General features: G+C 43.6%; 2 protein-coding genes across 3 annotated transcripts in view; one reads left to right on the forward strand and one right to left on the reverse strand.

Moving 5' to 3' along the window:
• Nucleotides 1-15,231, forward strand: part of LOC144051804 (transmembrane protein 87A) — a 49,518-nt gene that overhangs the window by 30,403 nt on the left and 3,884 nt on the right. For both annotated transcript variants that reach the window (XR_013294042.1, XM_077565249.1), the window contains exons 2-15: nucleotides 7,661-7,850; nucleotides 8,017-8,089; nucleotides 8,188-8,276; nucleotides 8,356-8,475; nucleotides 8,546-8,593; nucleotides 9,019-9,078; nucleotides 9,341-9,433; nucleotides 10,920-11,040; nucleotides 12,139-12,200; nucleotides 13,194-13,377; nucleotides 13,472-13,571; nucleotides 13,645-13,738; nucleotides 13,839-13,916; nucleotides 14,994-15,102. Coding sequence is in view for 1 of the 2 variants with exons in the window: in XM_077565249.1 (XP_077421375.1) it covers nucleotides 7,661-7,850; nucleotides 8,017-8,089; nucleotides 8,188-8,276; nucleotides 8,356-8,475; nucleotides 8,546-8,593; nucleotides 9,019-9,078; nucleotides 9,341-9,433; nucleotides 10,920-11,040; nucleotides 12,139-12,200; nucleotides 13,194-13,377; nucleotides 13,472-13,571; nucleotides 13,645-13,738; nucleotides 13,839-13,916; nucleotides 14,994-15,102 (1,421 nt within the window). In the remaining variant the exon portion in view is untranslated. The remainder of the gene's footprint in view (nucleotides 1-7,660; nucleotides 7,851-8,016; nucleotides 8,090-8,187; nucleotides 8,277-8,355; nucleotides 8,476-8,545; nucleotides 8,594-9,018; nucleotides 9,079-9,340; nucleotides 9,434-10,919; nucleotides 11,041-12,138; nucleotides 12,201-13,193; nucleotides 13,378-13,471; nucleotides 13,572-13,644; nucleotides 13,739-13,838; nucleotides 13,917-14,993; nucleotides 15,103-15,231) is intronic.
• On the reverse strand, nucleotides 158-7,127 carry LOC144052644 (calpain small subunit 1-like). The gene is made up of 11 exons (XM_077566906.1): nucleotides 6,863-7,127; nucleotides 5,485-5,534; nucleotides 5,353-5,389; nucleotides 3,749-3,841; nucleotides 2,089-2,146; nucleotides 1,859-1,923; nucleotides 1,689-1,757; nucleotides 718-796; nucleotides 529-645; nucleotides 382-440; nucleotides 158-314 (listed from the first exon to the last, which is right to left on the reverse strand). The coding sequence occupies exons 2-11, from the start codon at nucleotides 5,529-5,531 to the stop codon at nucleotides 288-290; spliced, it is 651 nt and encodes a 216-aa protein (XP_077423032.1). The 5' UTR covers nucleotides 5,532-5,534; nucleotides 6,863-7,127; the 3' UTR covers nucleotides 158-287.

Here is a 15,231-nt window from a genome sequence, read left to right on the forward strand (position 1 = left end):
AGTTTGTAACTTGTTACAAAAGTAAAAACATCAATTGCGTAAATGGGTCTAAAGAGCAGGGAAAGGATGCCAAAAAAAGTCATCGGTTACTGAACTAGATTCATTTGTACTCATGATTGTTAGTGACACACACACAAAACACACGCACTCATTTTTCTGAGTTTTTTTTTTTTTATTGTTAGAAAGGAAAGTGTTGATGTTGTGGCGCCATCGTGTGGCAGCAGCAGGAACTTCATGCAACGCCTCAGCCTTTTTGCTTTTGTTGACATGACGTCAACGCCAAAGTTTCACGAGTACATGGTCAGCTGAAGCCACTGCACGCCAAACACAAAACGTATCAGACACACGCACACACGCTAAGTTGCGTCCACAAGTTTGTACCTCTTTGATGTCCAAGCTAATGGAGCCGTTGTTTCCTTTATCCAGAGTCTTGAAGGCTCCTGAGGGCGCAAACGCACACGCACACAGTGAGGGAGTGTGCGCGTGCGTGCGTGTAGGCGAGAAGTTAGCGCGTGCGCAAAGACTCACTGCACATGGCGTCCAGTCGCACCAGGCAGCCGACGAAGTTGTCAAAGTCCATGTCGCCGTGCTCGTCGCTATAGCGACGGATGATCATCTTGTACAGCTGATCGTTGAGAGGGAAGCCTGCGCGACACACACAAACGCACACACCTGTTTGAGCGGGCGGAAGCGGCGGGAAGCGGCGCTTGTGCACACCTGCTGCCTTAAAGGCGTGCGACAGCTCCTTGCTGCAGATGACTCCCGACTTGTCCTTGTCGTGAGACACGTAAATGCCCTGACGACAAAAACACAAACAAAAGTCAACAAAATCAGTAAGAAATTGAGTGAGATATATATATATATATATATATATATATATATATATATATATATATATATATATATATATATATATATATATATATATATATATATATATATATTACATGTTGTTGTATTGTGTGTATTTTATTATTTCATTTACTTTAAAATGAAAAACCGAGTTTTCCAATTACAATATTAATCAAAATGTATTATTTCATGATTACATTTATGAATGTATTATTTATACATATTAATTATTGATGAAATATTTGAAAAGGCTACTTTCAAATGAATGTGCATTAATTGTCCTTCAAAGTCTTCCTGTAATTGATTTGTGGATAGTTCAAATATTTCTCTTTTTAGTATTTTTCATTACACAATAATTACAGGATGTTTGTTAAAATTCTGCACGCAAGAAATACACTTTTTTTCAAACTAATAAAAACAACTTAAGCTACTCTAAAAAGGAATGAAAACAAAGTCACTAAAAAAGTAAACAAAATAAAAGCTAACTTTAATGAAATGACGTGAGATTGGTCGCCAGTGGGTTTCAGGGCACAAACAAACTGTCTGGTCTTTAGCCTGGCACAGAGAGAACGCCGATGCTAATGTTAGTTATCCCGTCTATGGTGTTTGGCATTACATGTTAGCATTGAGCTAGCAGACTTTGCTTCCTCCAGCTTGTGGTTCGGTTCAGTGTATGTGTTTTTTGGTTTGTGTGTTGGAAGGAAGAAGTTTGAATGGTTTTGGTGCGGTCAACTTGAGGTGGACGTGCCGATGTGTTGCTCAAGCAGGACGTGAGGGACAAACACGGTGACGACGCCTTTCCTTGGCAGAGGTCACGCGCTTTCCAGGTGGCTCACCTGCCATCTCTTGATGTTGTTCCACATATATTTGAACTCGTGGAAGCCCAGCTTGCCCGTGCTGTCGCTCTGCAGGCGCCGGTGTTAAAGACAAACCCAACATTTACAACATTGGAGACTTTTGGCGTCCTCGCTCGCCGATTGGTGACGAAGGAAGGAAGCAAGGATACGTCCAAGACGGCCACCATGCTCCTGCACGACTCGATGCTGAAGCCGTCCGTCTTCAAATTGCCATCTGACGCAAGACATTAGCATGTTAGCATCACATCAAGTATTTTCATACCAAGCATTAGCATGCGCTACTTAGCTTCTCCCATGTTAGGACATTAACGCAAGCAGTTCTCCTCCCGTGTGCTCATTAGCTTAGCATGACAGGTGAATACATGTGTGTTTGTCTCACGCTTGACGAGAACTTGGTTGAGGATGCCCATCAACTCTTTGGGGTTCACCTCCATGTCCTGAACAACACACACACACACACGTTATACACTTTTTTTGTATTTACACACAAAAAGCACACACATCCATAAAACACATGAACACAAACACACACGCCCTCACTCGCTTGTTTTCATTTGTTTGATCCTCATATGTCACATGTGTGACACATTTCACACGCCCCTTGTGACACACCCTGTTTGCTGTCTTTGACGTCTCAACACACACACACGGAATAAAAGCCCACAGCAAAACCGTCCCGTCCCGTCACGTGACACGAGCGAGCGAGCACCGCCCTGCGCGACGATGCTCGGAATGCGCAAGCGTCGCTGCACGTTGACGTTTGTGTAGAATCGGGAGGACATTATTAATCGTGACATCCGCAAAAGGGGGACGTTGGTTCGCATTTCCAAATTGTCCTCACCTGACACGTTGGGCCGCCGCCTTTTTGTGTCCTGAGATTGGAGCAACATTTCTCATACCGGGACTTGTTGTTTGTGTTTTCAATGGCTTAACGCGGCAAAATGTGGAACTTCTGTAGTTGTCAGTGCGACCCCCAGTGGACAAAATTGGCAATAACAGTTGGTGGTCGGGCCGGTTACACCGCACTTCTCCAAGATTGGTGGATTCGTGTGCGTGTATGTGTGAGATGTGTATGTGTGAGCGCACAAGAAGAGGCAGACGAACCGGCAGAACATGACAGAATGACAGACGGAAGTGTGATGGACAAACAACTAAGTCATTCGGACACATTTTTTTACTTGGACTTGGACTCGTATTTGAAGGCACCACTGTGCCTGCATGTGCCTTTAAGAGGCGGGGCCTGGTGTGGCGTCAGCCGGTCTGCATGCGAGCGCCCGTGTGCGAGCTGTGGCTGACAGCAGCTCCTGTGTGACTTTCTTTGTCTTTTGTTCTTCAAAGTGCAACCGTAGCTGTCCTTTCCCACATGCGAGGGGCATTACAGTACAAAAGTATTTTTCTTTAAAAACATGAAAAGAATTGCAATATAGCAGGAAGAAAAGGAAGCACGGAACTGCCAATGTGGAGGAAACATTTTTGACTGGCAAATACGTTCAACATATTTGCAAATATGTTTGAACTTTATTTGCAAGTATGTTCAAACGTATTTGTACGCTAAATGCTAAAAACGTAGCCATTCGGTAAGCACATGTGGAAGTCAAAATGACAAACAAAAATATGCAGGCAAATCAATCAATCATAAAAATGATGACCAAACAATGTTTGTTTCAAATATACTGCCGGTTATAATGTAGGCCAAATACGGGAAAAAAAATGATTAATGAAGTTGTTCATTAAGTTAAGTTAATTATCATATTTATATATTATTTGCCAGTCAAAATGTTTGACTCAACATGAGCACTGCCACGCTTATATAGGAGGAAATGTTACGGTTTAAAAAAAAGAAAATAAATTGCTACGGCAACAGGATGCAGGCCATGAAACAAACAAATCCAAAACAAATGATTTAAAAAAATATGGAAAGTTATCAGATTATCACATGAAATGAAAAATGAGCGAAATGAGAAGTGTGGAGTTGTCGGCTTGCGCGTTGGCTGGCGTGCGTGTGTGCGCTTTTGAAGTGGCGTGCGTGGATGACTCACGTCTCCCGCCAGCTTCTTGAAGGCTTGGCGGAACGCTTTCTCCTCGTCGTTCTCGTGAGCCTCCTCGAACGCCAGCGGTCTCCGGGGAGGAGGCTGAAACGCACACAAAGGTAGGTTAACCTACGCACACGCACGCACGCACGCACGCACGCACGCACGCACGCACGCACGCACGCAACCTTCCTGGATGTTGTGAGCAGTGCCGTAGCAACATTCCCAAGGGGCCCCAAGCAAGAAGGGTTTGGGTGCCCCGTGGCCATTATGTGGTATACGTAAGACGTCGTTTTAAAAATTGCACATCACAGTCACCATTCATTGTGCTTCTTTCAAGTGACTTGTTTGGCTCAGTTTGTGTAACTTTCGCGTGAATCCTAAGTGAGTCACAAAACTGGGAAATAAAATTGCTAAAAAAAAAACACCTTTACGCCTTATATTGTTTTTTATATTATATATACAGTATATATGTTATTAAAAAATATATATATATATATATATATACACACATATTTATTTTTCAAATTAAAGCTTTACTACTATTCATGATCATTTACAAAAAAATAATAATATATATATATATATATATATATATATATGTTATTAAAAAAAATATATATATATATATATATACACACATATTTATTTTTCAAATTAAAGCTTTACTACTATTCATGATCATTTACAAAAAAATAATAAAATATATATATATATATATTTTTTTTTTTTTAAGAAAAACAACAACACGTGACTGGTGAAATTTGAGACGGTCAATGGCTGCACTGCTAATGTGAAGGCTATGTGGCTTGTGTCAAATCTGTTGGCCCTCTGGAGGCCCCTGCTGGCTTCGGGGCCCCAAGCAATTGCCTGCCTTGCCTAATGGCAAACTCCGCCTCTGGTCGTGAGAGCGCAAGTTCAAATCTCAAGCATCCGTCTGTTGCCCCATACAGTATAAAAGATGCAAAGTAGGGTGGCGTTTTGAAATAGGAGTTGAAGGTGTCACATGAGCACACTCATAATCCAAAACATTAAATGGCAAATCATCTTTCTCCACTGAAATGACTTTCATCCATTGCAGCCCCCCCCCCCCACCCCAAAAAAAAACCAACCACAATTTTGTATTCCAACGAGGAAAATAGCACTTGCCTTGATCAAATTGTGCGTTGTACGAAAAACACGATTAACATCATTCAGTGCAATTCAAAACAATTTTGTCACAGTGTTGTTTTAGTCTTTGGTGATTGAGTTATTGCACGAGCCTTTGGGGGATGATTTTAAGTATATTCATTTAAGTTTTTGTCATTTGATCATGGTGTTTTTTAAATATTGCAAAAAGTAATACATGCATTTAAAAAAAAAACTAATACTGAAAGTAAACTAAAACTAAGCATTTTTGAAATAACTAAAACTAATGAAAACTAAAAGAACCGCCCTGAAAACTAATTCAAACTAACTCAAATGAAAATTTCCAAAACTATAATAATCCTGCTCGCACGTCAGTGCATTTCTTGAGCAACAACATCAAAGTGTTTTGTCTGAAGAGCAGCATCAAGTTCACATTTAGAATTGAAGCTGTGATTAGATGCGCACGCGCGCACGCACGCACTTACCGGTTCTGACGGGACGAACATGGCCGGATCGATGTTGCTGCAGGAGCGGAGAGGAAGAAGGCGGGCGTTAGCGTAACTTTGAGCAAAATGGCGGCCAACAAGCCAACACAACCGGTCCGACTGGATTCTCACCTGACCACTTTCAGGATGCCGCCAATGAAGTGCTTTGCAAAATCCATTTTCTGAACCCAAAAGAAAGAAAAAGGAAGAAACAGGAATTTGATTGTATTGACAAATAATATATGACTTCATTTATCTGGACAAAAAACAACAACATTTTATTTGTACGCTTCCATCTGACACGGCGATTATTTCATGAATCCATTCATCTGTTGATTATTTTTGTCATTTAACGGATGGATCGGATGAAAAAACAAGTTCCGTCAATTCCTTCCAAAACAGGACGTGATCTCAATTGACACAAAAAACGTATTCAATTCCTTGCTTGTTCCATCACATCTGTCCAAAAATCGGCAAAAAATGTTCATCATGGAGTCAAATCGGATGTTTGCAAATAAATGTTTTATTTTGAACAACCAGAACCCGTTTGTTTGCTTTCAAGTATGGACAAAATTGACTGTTGAGGTTCTTGAGAAGAGTTGGACAAGGTGTCAAAAATATTTCACCTAACATCAAAATAGTTGTCAATTAATTGTCGCATCTCTAGTATTCAAAAGATTTCATGACATGCGTTGAATGTTTCTTCTTACGTCTTAATTTGACGAGTTTAGTGATCACGATGTTGCTACATATTCATGTCGCCATTCAAAGCACATTATCGCATCATCCGCGTGTCGTCCATTTACTGTTGAGAGGCTGAAACGAACAACGTTTGGAGACGGAACAATTTTACATTTCAACAATGTCATTTTTAACAATGATCAAAATAGTTGCTGATTCGTTGAGCGACTCTCACTTCAACGCACGCATTTCTTTGGTTAAACATTTGTTTGTTTATACTGTTGAGAGTCCGAATGTGTTGAATCTTGAACACCCACCATCGGTACAAGAATGACATGTAGTTCACAGGGGAGCCTATTTGATACAAATATTATAAATAACCATTTTTTTAAGAGAAAGCATTTTGTCAATCGCTTGCCGTTATGTCTTCTAGTCGGGAGGGGATGATACTTCACTGATCAAAACTATTTTGAAAAGAAATGTGTTGATGGGGGGGGGGGCAGAAAGTCCCCCCCACCCCCGCTCGCGATCGACGCCCCTGCTTATACCACAACATTAGAAATTTAGAATAATATCCGAACATAACGCGAGTCAATTCACTGGCGTTATTTTATTCTTTTAAAATTCTTGTTTTAATCTGCGCTACAATACAATACAATGTTTTGGTCTTCGCTTGATGCTGACGGGAACTTTCCACAGGTGGAGACGGTAAGAAGACGCCCTGCCACAGGGTCGAGTTCCACTCCGTGCACACAAACACGCGCGCGCACACGCACGCGTCAAGGGAAAACAAAAGTGGCAAAGTTATGTGTGTGTGCGTGTTGCTTACGGAATTGAGTGCAGGCGAGCAGCAGGCAGAATGTCCAAAGCGTCTGGCAAAACCCAAGTGAGTCCGCAAGGAGCGACCCAAGTTCCTTTTCAATGCATCATCAACACGCCCAGAGGCGCGCGCACGAGACGAGGTGGGGCGCGGCCTCTGCGTCCCCAGGTCCTAGCGCTCGCCAAAATCGCGTCTGAGCAGGCGCAAACTCGAGCAGGCAGGACACTGAAGACGTCTGAGCGATTTTGAGTCCAATCCAAAACACACACGCGCACACGAAAATGTCTCTCCTCGTGCACGGGTGGCGGTTCATCAAAGGCCCCTGTGATTAGCGCCGCCCAATGGGCCAAATCTGCTCTTACATGGGAAAGAATCACCGCCCGCCCTCTAGGGGCCGCCAGGACAACTACAACAATACTCACAGCATTCCTCCGAAAATCCACACGGAAATATTGTCTATGTATTTATTACCCCCCCCCCCCCATATTGATATTGATAAATATTGTTAATATGTTAATAATGAAATAGAAGGCGTGGGAAGAGAAAAGTTAATGTTTATTTTTTCCTTTTGGTTTTGCATTTGCCGATGTTTCAAATTGTTTATTTTAAAGTTACTATATATTTCTTTTTATGTTCGAAATGAATTGAAAACTAGTATCTGTGTATTTTTTTATAGCTATATACATTTATTTATTATTGTATTATACTTTTACACACAAAATTTTGTTTTAAAATAAAATATGGAGAGATATTTTTTTCTGGCGGCCACAGCTAATGGCTGTTTCCCTGTGACGTATACGGAAGCAGGAAGTGGCGGGTTCCAACGAGTCGGACTTTTCGAGCTCGCCTCGCTGCTGTGATGGCGTCTTCCGCGGGTCTTGAGCGGACCTGGTCGGCGCTGTGGACCAGGACGGCCCTCCTGCTGCTGCTGTCCGGACTCCACGGACCGAGTTCGGTGGTGTCGGAACCGGGAAAATGGATCCTGAACGTGGACAACGTAAGTTTGCCGTTGACGTCGGCGACGCACACGCGCTCATTCGCTTTAAAATACACTTCACTGAAGTGCGTTTTGACACTCAATGCGGAGCTGCTGTAACAGAAGGAACTTCGCTTTCAGATGTGCGGTCACATCACATTTCTCTTTATATGTGTGTGTTTTCCAGGAGACTTTGAGGAAGCACAGCCTTTTCATCTTTGCTAAAACTCTCTTCAACAACAGCGTCGTCCACCTTAAATGTACGCATGCGCGCGCACACACGCCTCACGTCGCAACATGGTCCCCTTGATTTCCGCATTGTGTGTTTGTTTGTGTTGCGGGTGATTGGCTGTGCCAGTGGCGTGCAACTCCTCTTCCCCAGTGCACTTGAACGTCTCGTGGTACCTGAGGAGCTCTCACTGCTACGATGAAGTCTTCAGTCTGGACGTAAAGACACACATTCATGTCGCATGTGTCTGTCGCGTGTGCCGTGACCTAACGTGTGTGTCTCTGTCTTTCCATCCAGGCGACGCAAGCAGGAAGGTACTTCGGATCCTCCGAGGCCAATCCGGGAGGAGGAAGCGGATTCTATGTCTTCCATCAGTACCCGCTCATCTCTTGCCAGCCGCATGTGGACCCCAACATAGTGAGACGCACACGCATAGTGTAACAATGTGTGAGCGGGTGATAAAAGTGCTGTATTTTTGTCCTCACAGTTTGGTCTGGATACCTTCGATGAGAAAACTCGACTGATGGAATTGCAGGTGAGAAAACAAAAGTAATGAGCCGGCCCAACAAGGCGTTGTCACGCAGCACAAAAGCCGTGGAGCCTCTCTGGCTTTCCTTGCATGGAACATAATCCGCTCACTGCAGTTGTTAAACGGGGACTTTGCCATTTTCAAAGCACTTTTATTTGAAGTCAACGGGAGGCGTGTGCAGGTGAGCGGCGGTGAGCGCGCAAGACAAATGATTGATATCTTGTCGTTCTCTGGTTAGATAACTTTTAGTCCAACAATGGAGAAATTTGCAATAGGCGTGATGGGTTCTTAAAGCGAGTGCAAACTCTCTCTTTTGAAGGTAAAAGTCCAAATGAATAAATGATGTTCAAACTTCCTGTGATTGGCTGGCGACCAATCCAGGGTGTCCCCCGCCTCTCCTTTTGATGCTGACAAATGCTCACAATTTGCAGCCGAGCACAGAGAAGACCCCCGGCAGGAGGCGCCGAGAGGCGGAGCTTCCCAAACCAAAGGTGAGGACGGACGTCGTCATCATCGTCATCTTGGTGACTTGACTTAATGTGTCGTAAACGCGACGCTGTCTCCGCTTGGAAATTCGGACAATAATAGCAACACAACACAATGTTCTGTGGGCCTTTCAATGTCAAAATCCAGTGAAACAGGCTGGAGCGACGGGAGTTGCTTCAGTGAAAATGGCTGCGAGTGAATGAGTTTTTAATATGGTGAAGATATAACATCCCTACTTCCTGTTTCTCCGTGTGGTCATCCATCCAGTCGGCTGCAGGAGAAGCTGATAAGGACCAGAAGAAGAAGAAGACAACGGCGGCGGCGACTTCGGCAGGAAACGCCGACGGTCCTCCCAAACAGGTCAACTCCATGTTTTCGATGTCCTCTTGAGATGATCTCATCGCAAATGTTGTCTTTCTCGTCTCATTTACACGATTAAGATCTCGCCTCGTCATCCTGATTTCATATTCATTTCATCTGGTTCTCTCATCAAATTTCGTCCGGATAGTTTCTCTTTTCTTTTTTTTTCTTTTTTTTTTTATGTAATTTTGTTCCTTTTCAACTTGCACTGAGCCGGTAACCGACTTTGACGGCTGCCAAAGGGCTGACAATTGGAGTACTTTGCCTTCCTTGTCGGACACTTCAATCCACATTGGATTTCACTACAAATTGAGCAGTTCTATCAACTTTCACCGCACTTTGGACATCCGTGACAAGATAGCGCGACCTTTTGTGGATTGTACGAAACGTAAACAAATCGCAGCCAAGCTGAGTGACGGCGAATCTAATCACTTAAGGCAAAGGTTTGGCGAAGAACCGCTGGCAAGGCCGGATGCACGTCACGCCTTTTGACCGGACATTACGTCACGCGTACGTTTGTAGTCCCAAACAGACGAAACAGAAATATTTTTTGAATTCATTAAAGAAGCTAATATTAACTCTTTGACTGCCAGACGTTTTCAAAAAAGGGATGCCGTGGGTGCCAGCCGATTTTAAGCATTTTGACTGATCTTTCAAAGTCCATAGAAAAGTATGTGTTTGTATGTGACTATGGAAACACACATACTACCAAAAAAAAGATTGGACTCTCATCTTTCATCAGAAAAAAAAAGTTTGTTTCTACCTTATTCCGTTTTTCAGTAATCCACAATAGAAAATGGTTAGTTTCACCTCTGTTTTGAAACAAACGTCTTTTAACGTCTTTGGCACTCCTCCATAGGATTTTACTAAACGTTATTTAACGTTTTTGGCAGTCAAAGGGTTAATGGTATTTTAGATTGAAAAGAGCAAAGAAACGCTAGGGTTGATCAACAATGACAAAAGCAAACTCGTACGACGTCATTGCACTGTGCAGTTGCTTCCTGTTTTTCTTCTTTTAAATGACTGGTGAATCACATCTCTAAGGTGTGTAGCGCCACCTACAGTGGCGGAGTCCACTCTCAATATTTGCAAAAGAACAACAGATTAAACGGGCAGAAGTCGCATGTCCGTTTTGCCCATTTTCACAACATTGGCCTAAAAAAATTCCAAACAATTGGATAGACTATTGACTATCTATTGAGGCCATTTTGATGTCATCCTTCCGCCATCCCTGCTACATCAGCACAAAGCGGGATTGAAATATTTTTTTCTTTTAACTACCACAATGGCTACATTTGTAGTAGACACGCACACAAAAAAAAGTTTTTGGTATCGGTAATACTTATTGTTTACAATTTTTCATATCGTGCATGACTAATCCTGATTTTGTCCAACTTTATTATCAATCTCATTTGATCTCATTCCATCCTGAACATAATGTTGACGTGCGCGCCGGTGGTGATTCCGTTTTTGTTTTTGCTCCCAGGCTGCCGCACATCCTCATTTGGACGCCGTGGCCGAGAGCTGGGCGGACGGTCCGTACATGTTCCTGCTCAGCGTCCAAGAGATCAAAGACAAGAACCAGGAAGCCGCCTGGAACCTGCAGCGTCAGTACACGTTCTCGTTTGCGCCTGCTCACGTCTGGCCATGATTATGCCTTATGTTTGTTCCGTACGCCGTCTGGAATAATTGTCGTTTACATGCGGGGCCGTTCACGTACGTCACGCTGCTTCTTTCCCTCCCCGATCGGTCAACTTGCTCGCCGCTGTGGGACGCACACGGCAGGAACATGGTTGAAGCACGCTACGTTGCATTTGTTTGAAGAAAGCGGCACCACAACTAAGTCCATTTACAACATAGCCATCCAACCGGTTTCTTCCACTGGTAAAAAAAAAAAAAGAGAGAGAGAGAGAGAACGCGGAGGGCCGTCCACGTCCCGACAGCTTGCGATTGTAACGTCTCTCTGTTTACCAAAGATAAGACGGAAAGAAAGCAAACTTGTTTCTCTGCCAAAAGTTGTGACACACCTTCTCGTGTCATTGTCTTTATTTTTCATTGTGGATTCCCATTGAAGGCATCAACACGAATGAACACATGCAGTTTAGTACTTTAAAATAACATGTTTTCTATTGTAGTTTCTTCAAAACAGTCACACTTTGCGCTGATGTTTTTTCAGAGTAGTCGCCTGAAATGTTTTTCAAACACGATTGAAGGATTTCCAAAGAGGTGCGAATACCAAGAGTGTGCAAACGGATCATCAGAGCAAAGGGTGGCCATTTTCAAGAAACCGAAACCTGTTTTCAATGATGTCACTTTTTTTTTTCCAAGTACGTAACTTCATGTGTGTTCATTCTTATTTTGAATGCATTCAGTGAGAATGTACAATGTAAATAGTCATGACAATCAAGCAAACAAATTGTCCACATTTTTGACCTTTCCTCTGTGTCACTTGTTCATATTTAAGTGCAGTTTTATTTGTATTTTTCGTTTACTGAAGATATTTGACTGATTGTGTTTCAATGCCAGTGTTCAATTTTCTTGAGAATGAATTACTCATTAAAAAGTATGTACTAGAATTATGCTCCAATATTGTTATGTAAAAAAGCACATCAATGGTGAGCAAACATGTCTGCGTTATTGTGCCAGGCATGCTAACGTGTGCTAACGTGTGCTAACGTGTGCTAACGTGTGGCGTGTGTTGACAGTTGACGTGAGCATGAAAGGACCCCACGACTACATCTCCGCCTCGGAATGGCCGCTCATGCTGGTAAGAACGCCGTTGATATTTTTGCTTCCGGTTCCTTGACTCACCCGTTGAATTTGTTGCAAGTTTGTCGCCCCATTTTCCATACTTGCCAACATGGCCGCCACGCCCATTGGCCTGCTTTAGTGGGTTCTGTTCATCTCTGGCACGACCCGTCAATAGTGGATGACCGATATGTTTTTTTCAGGGCTGAGGCCGATAACCAATATTTCAAGTTGGCATTCATTTGCGGTCAAAGAGAAAATAATAGCGTCAAAAAATGAACTTTTTCTTTTCATTTGAAACATTTAAAGAATAGACAGCTTTGTTTAAAAATGATAACAGAAATTGTAGAGCGCTTCCAGAGTCATCAGCATGTGTTAAGCTAAATTAACAACAAAGCAAATAAATCGCTCCTCAAAGTTTTTGACTGTGAATAAAGTTTTCCAAAACATAAATGCATCCTAATTTGGTGTTTTTGTCAGGGTTTGTAAAAGGTTTGACAAGATCTCAGTCCATTCGTGTTTTTAAAAAATGTATAAAAGCTCAATTACTGGAATTACTTGTTACCATAATTGCATCTTGACTGCTTAATGTCATTTCTTTTGTGTTGATGATTTTTCCTTTTTTGATCAGGGGCCGATAGCACACGCTTCACTTCGTTCTGCCCTCTTTCATTTCTTTTTTTAAAGAATGGAATTCATTTTTTTGAATTGAAATTTGAATCTTCGCAGACAGTGAAAAATGGTCAATGAAAATCCCAATTTGCTACATTTGCAAGCATTCACCGCTCAGTGAGAGAAAGGCCAATATTTGTCCAAATGCCAAATATCGGCAGCGATAATCGCTCTATCCTTCATGTTTTTTGTATAAGGGAGTGCGGTTTTTCGTGTGTTAAAAACTGCACAAGAAGATTTTGTGTGTGTGTGTGTAAGGCATTGCCATTGGGGACTCCGAACTTGCAAAATTGTCAAGATGAGTAAGCAGGAGTGGCGGTCGGTCTGTTGCGGTTTTCAGTTCTACATGGTGATGTGCATCGTGTACGTGCTGCTGGCGCTCTTGTGGCTTCTCTTGTCGGCGTGCTACTGGCGAGACCTGCTGAGGATTCAGTTCTGGATCGGAGGCGTCATCTTCCTGGGGATGCTGGAGAAAGCCGTTTACTACGCCGAGTTCCAGAGCATCCGATATGACGGCATGTCCGGTAAGTGCACGCCGCGCTCACCGGCCGCGTTGCGCCGCCGCGCACGCCGACATGTCACGTTCCGGCACCTTTGTGGTCGTCGTTCGGGCTTCAGTCCGCGGGGCGGCGGTCTTCGCCGAGGTCCTGTCGGCCGTCAAGAGGACGCTGGCCCGCGTGTTGGTCATCATCGCCAGCCTGGGCTACGGCATCGTCAAGTGAGTGTGTCCGTGTGGGGGACGCGTCGTCCTCATGGCGGCGTGTGCGTGATGGTGCGCGTGTGTCCGTCAGGCCCAGGTTGGGCGCGTTGCTTCACCGCGTGCTGGGCGTCGGCCTGCTCTACCTCATGTTCTGCGTGGTGGAGGGTGTCCTACGAGTCAACGCCGTAAGTGGCGTAACACGCCGGCACGCGACTTTGCCGCCGACTTGTCATGTCATACCAAGAGCGTGTGTGTGTGTGTGTGTGTGTGTGTGTCTCCCTTCAGGATCGAGGCAACAACGCCAGCAGTATTCTTCTGTGTGACGTCGTGCTCGCTTTCACCGACTCCTGCGTCATCTGGTGGATATCCTTTGCGGCCTCTAGGGGGCACCAAACTGTTGCTCTGCCGCTTTCCCATATAGTCACGCTGCACTCAATTCAAAAATGTTTTCTTTCTTCTTTTTTTTCCATGCAGGCTGCAGGACAATTCCTATTACACCCCCCCCCCCCACCCCAAATCAGACTTTGGTCTCTTTTGCATGTGACTATAAATGGCAAACGTCGGCATTACTTGTCAAACAATTATTGTTACGATTTTGCTCCGATGGCCGTTACTGGCAAATGTTTCATTGACGTTATAACACAACAAATTAGTTGGCTTTCCATCCACCCATTTTTATTTCAATTTTCAAGAAATGTGAAAATAAAATTGAATGGAAACGCTACAAATTGGAAAAAGGGCCCAAAATTTGTCAAAAAAAAATGGTACGCTTAGAGGGGGTGTATTTTAAAGTGTATCAAAAAAAAGGAAAATGCAAATTTTGGGGTTTTGCGAATAACTGCCGACAAGACCGGATACACGTCGCACATTTTGACCGGATATTACATCACGCAAACGTTTGTAGTCCCAAAGCAATGGCGGACGATAAAGTAAGGAATGTTTGGGGGCGACGGCCAAACTGAAATGGAAAGCGAACATTCCTGCAATTTTAGATGGAAAACAGCAAAGAAATGCTACAATTAATCAAAAATGATGAAAGCAGACTCGCACGGCGCAGTCGCTTCCTGGTCTTCTTCTTCTTTTAAATGGCTGGGGAATCCCATTTCTATGGTGTGTAGCGCCACCTACAGCGGCGGAGTCCCCTCTCGATATTCGCAAAACAACAACAGATGGAAACGGGCGGAAGTCGTTTTGCGCATTTTCAGGAAATTCGCTTAAAAAATGTGAAACGATTGGATGGAAACCTGATGGATAATTTGTTTTAAAATCACAGCTTGTTTAAGTTAATAAGGAATTAATAAGGAATTAACAAGGAATGACGTCGCGGGCCTCTTCTTGGCCCCCGTGCCCGAGTTTGACCCGGCGCAGGATTCAGGCTGACGTCCGAGTTGTTTTTCTTCCCTTTTCTTGTCTTTCCTTGACTGCGTTTTGTGCCGGCACATTTTCGTCAGTCTGGCTCAGACCATGAAGCTGCTCCGACTGCGACGCAACCTGGTCAAGCTTTCGCTCTACAGACACTTCACCAACACGCTCATCTTCGCCGTCATCGGTACTCACACTCGCGTGTGTGTGTGTGTGTGTGTGTGTGTGTGTGAATGGCATTTCTAAGTGTAATTGTGTCTTTGTGTATATTTGTGTAATCCTGAGGATGTCATAGTGTGTGTTTGTCGTTGTGTGC

Source organism: Vanacampus margaritifer, chromosome 5, assembly GCF_051991255.1.
Source record: "Vanacampus margaritifer isolate UIUO_Vmar chromosome 5, RoL_Vmar_1.0, whole genome shotgun sequence".
NCBI classification, from domain to species: Eukaryota; Metazoa; Chordata; class Actinopteri; order Syngnathiformes; family Syngnathidae; genus Vanacampus; species Vanacampus margaritifer.

Excerpts from the sequence above, each read along its gene's own strand:
- LOC144052644 (XM_077566906.1), bottom strand. The coding sequence starts at position 5,531 with ATGGATTTTGCAAAGCACTTCATTGGCGGCATCCTGAAAGTGGTCAG. Across the intron at positions 1,758-1,858 it reads GCATGGTGGCCGTCTTGGAC|AGCGACAGCACGGGCAAGCT; the intron begins GTATCCTTGCTT and ends CGGCGCCTGCAG. Across the intron at positions 797-1,688 it reads ACAACATCAAGAGATGGCAG|GGCATTTACGTGTCTCACGA; the intron begins GTGAGCCACCTG and ends TTTTGTCGTCAG.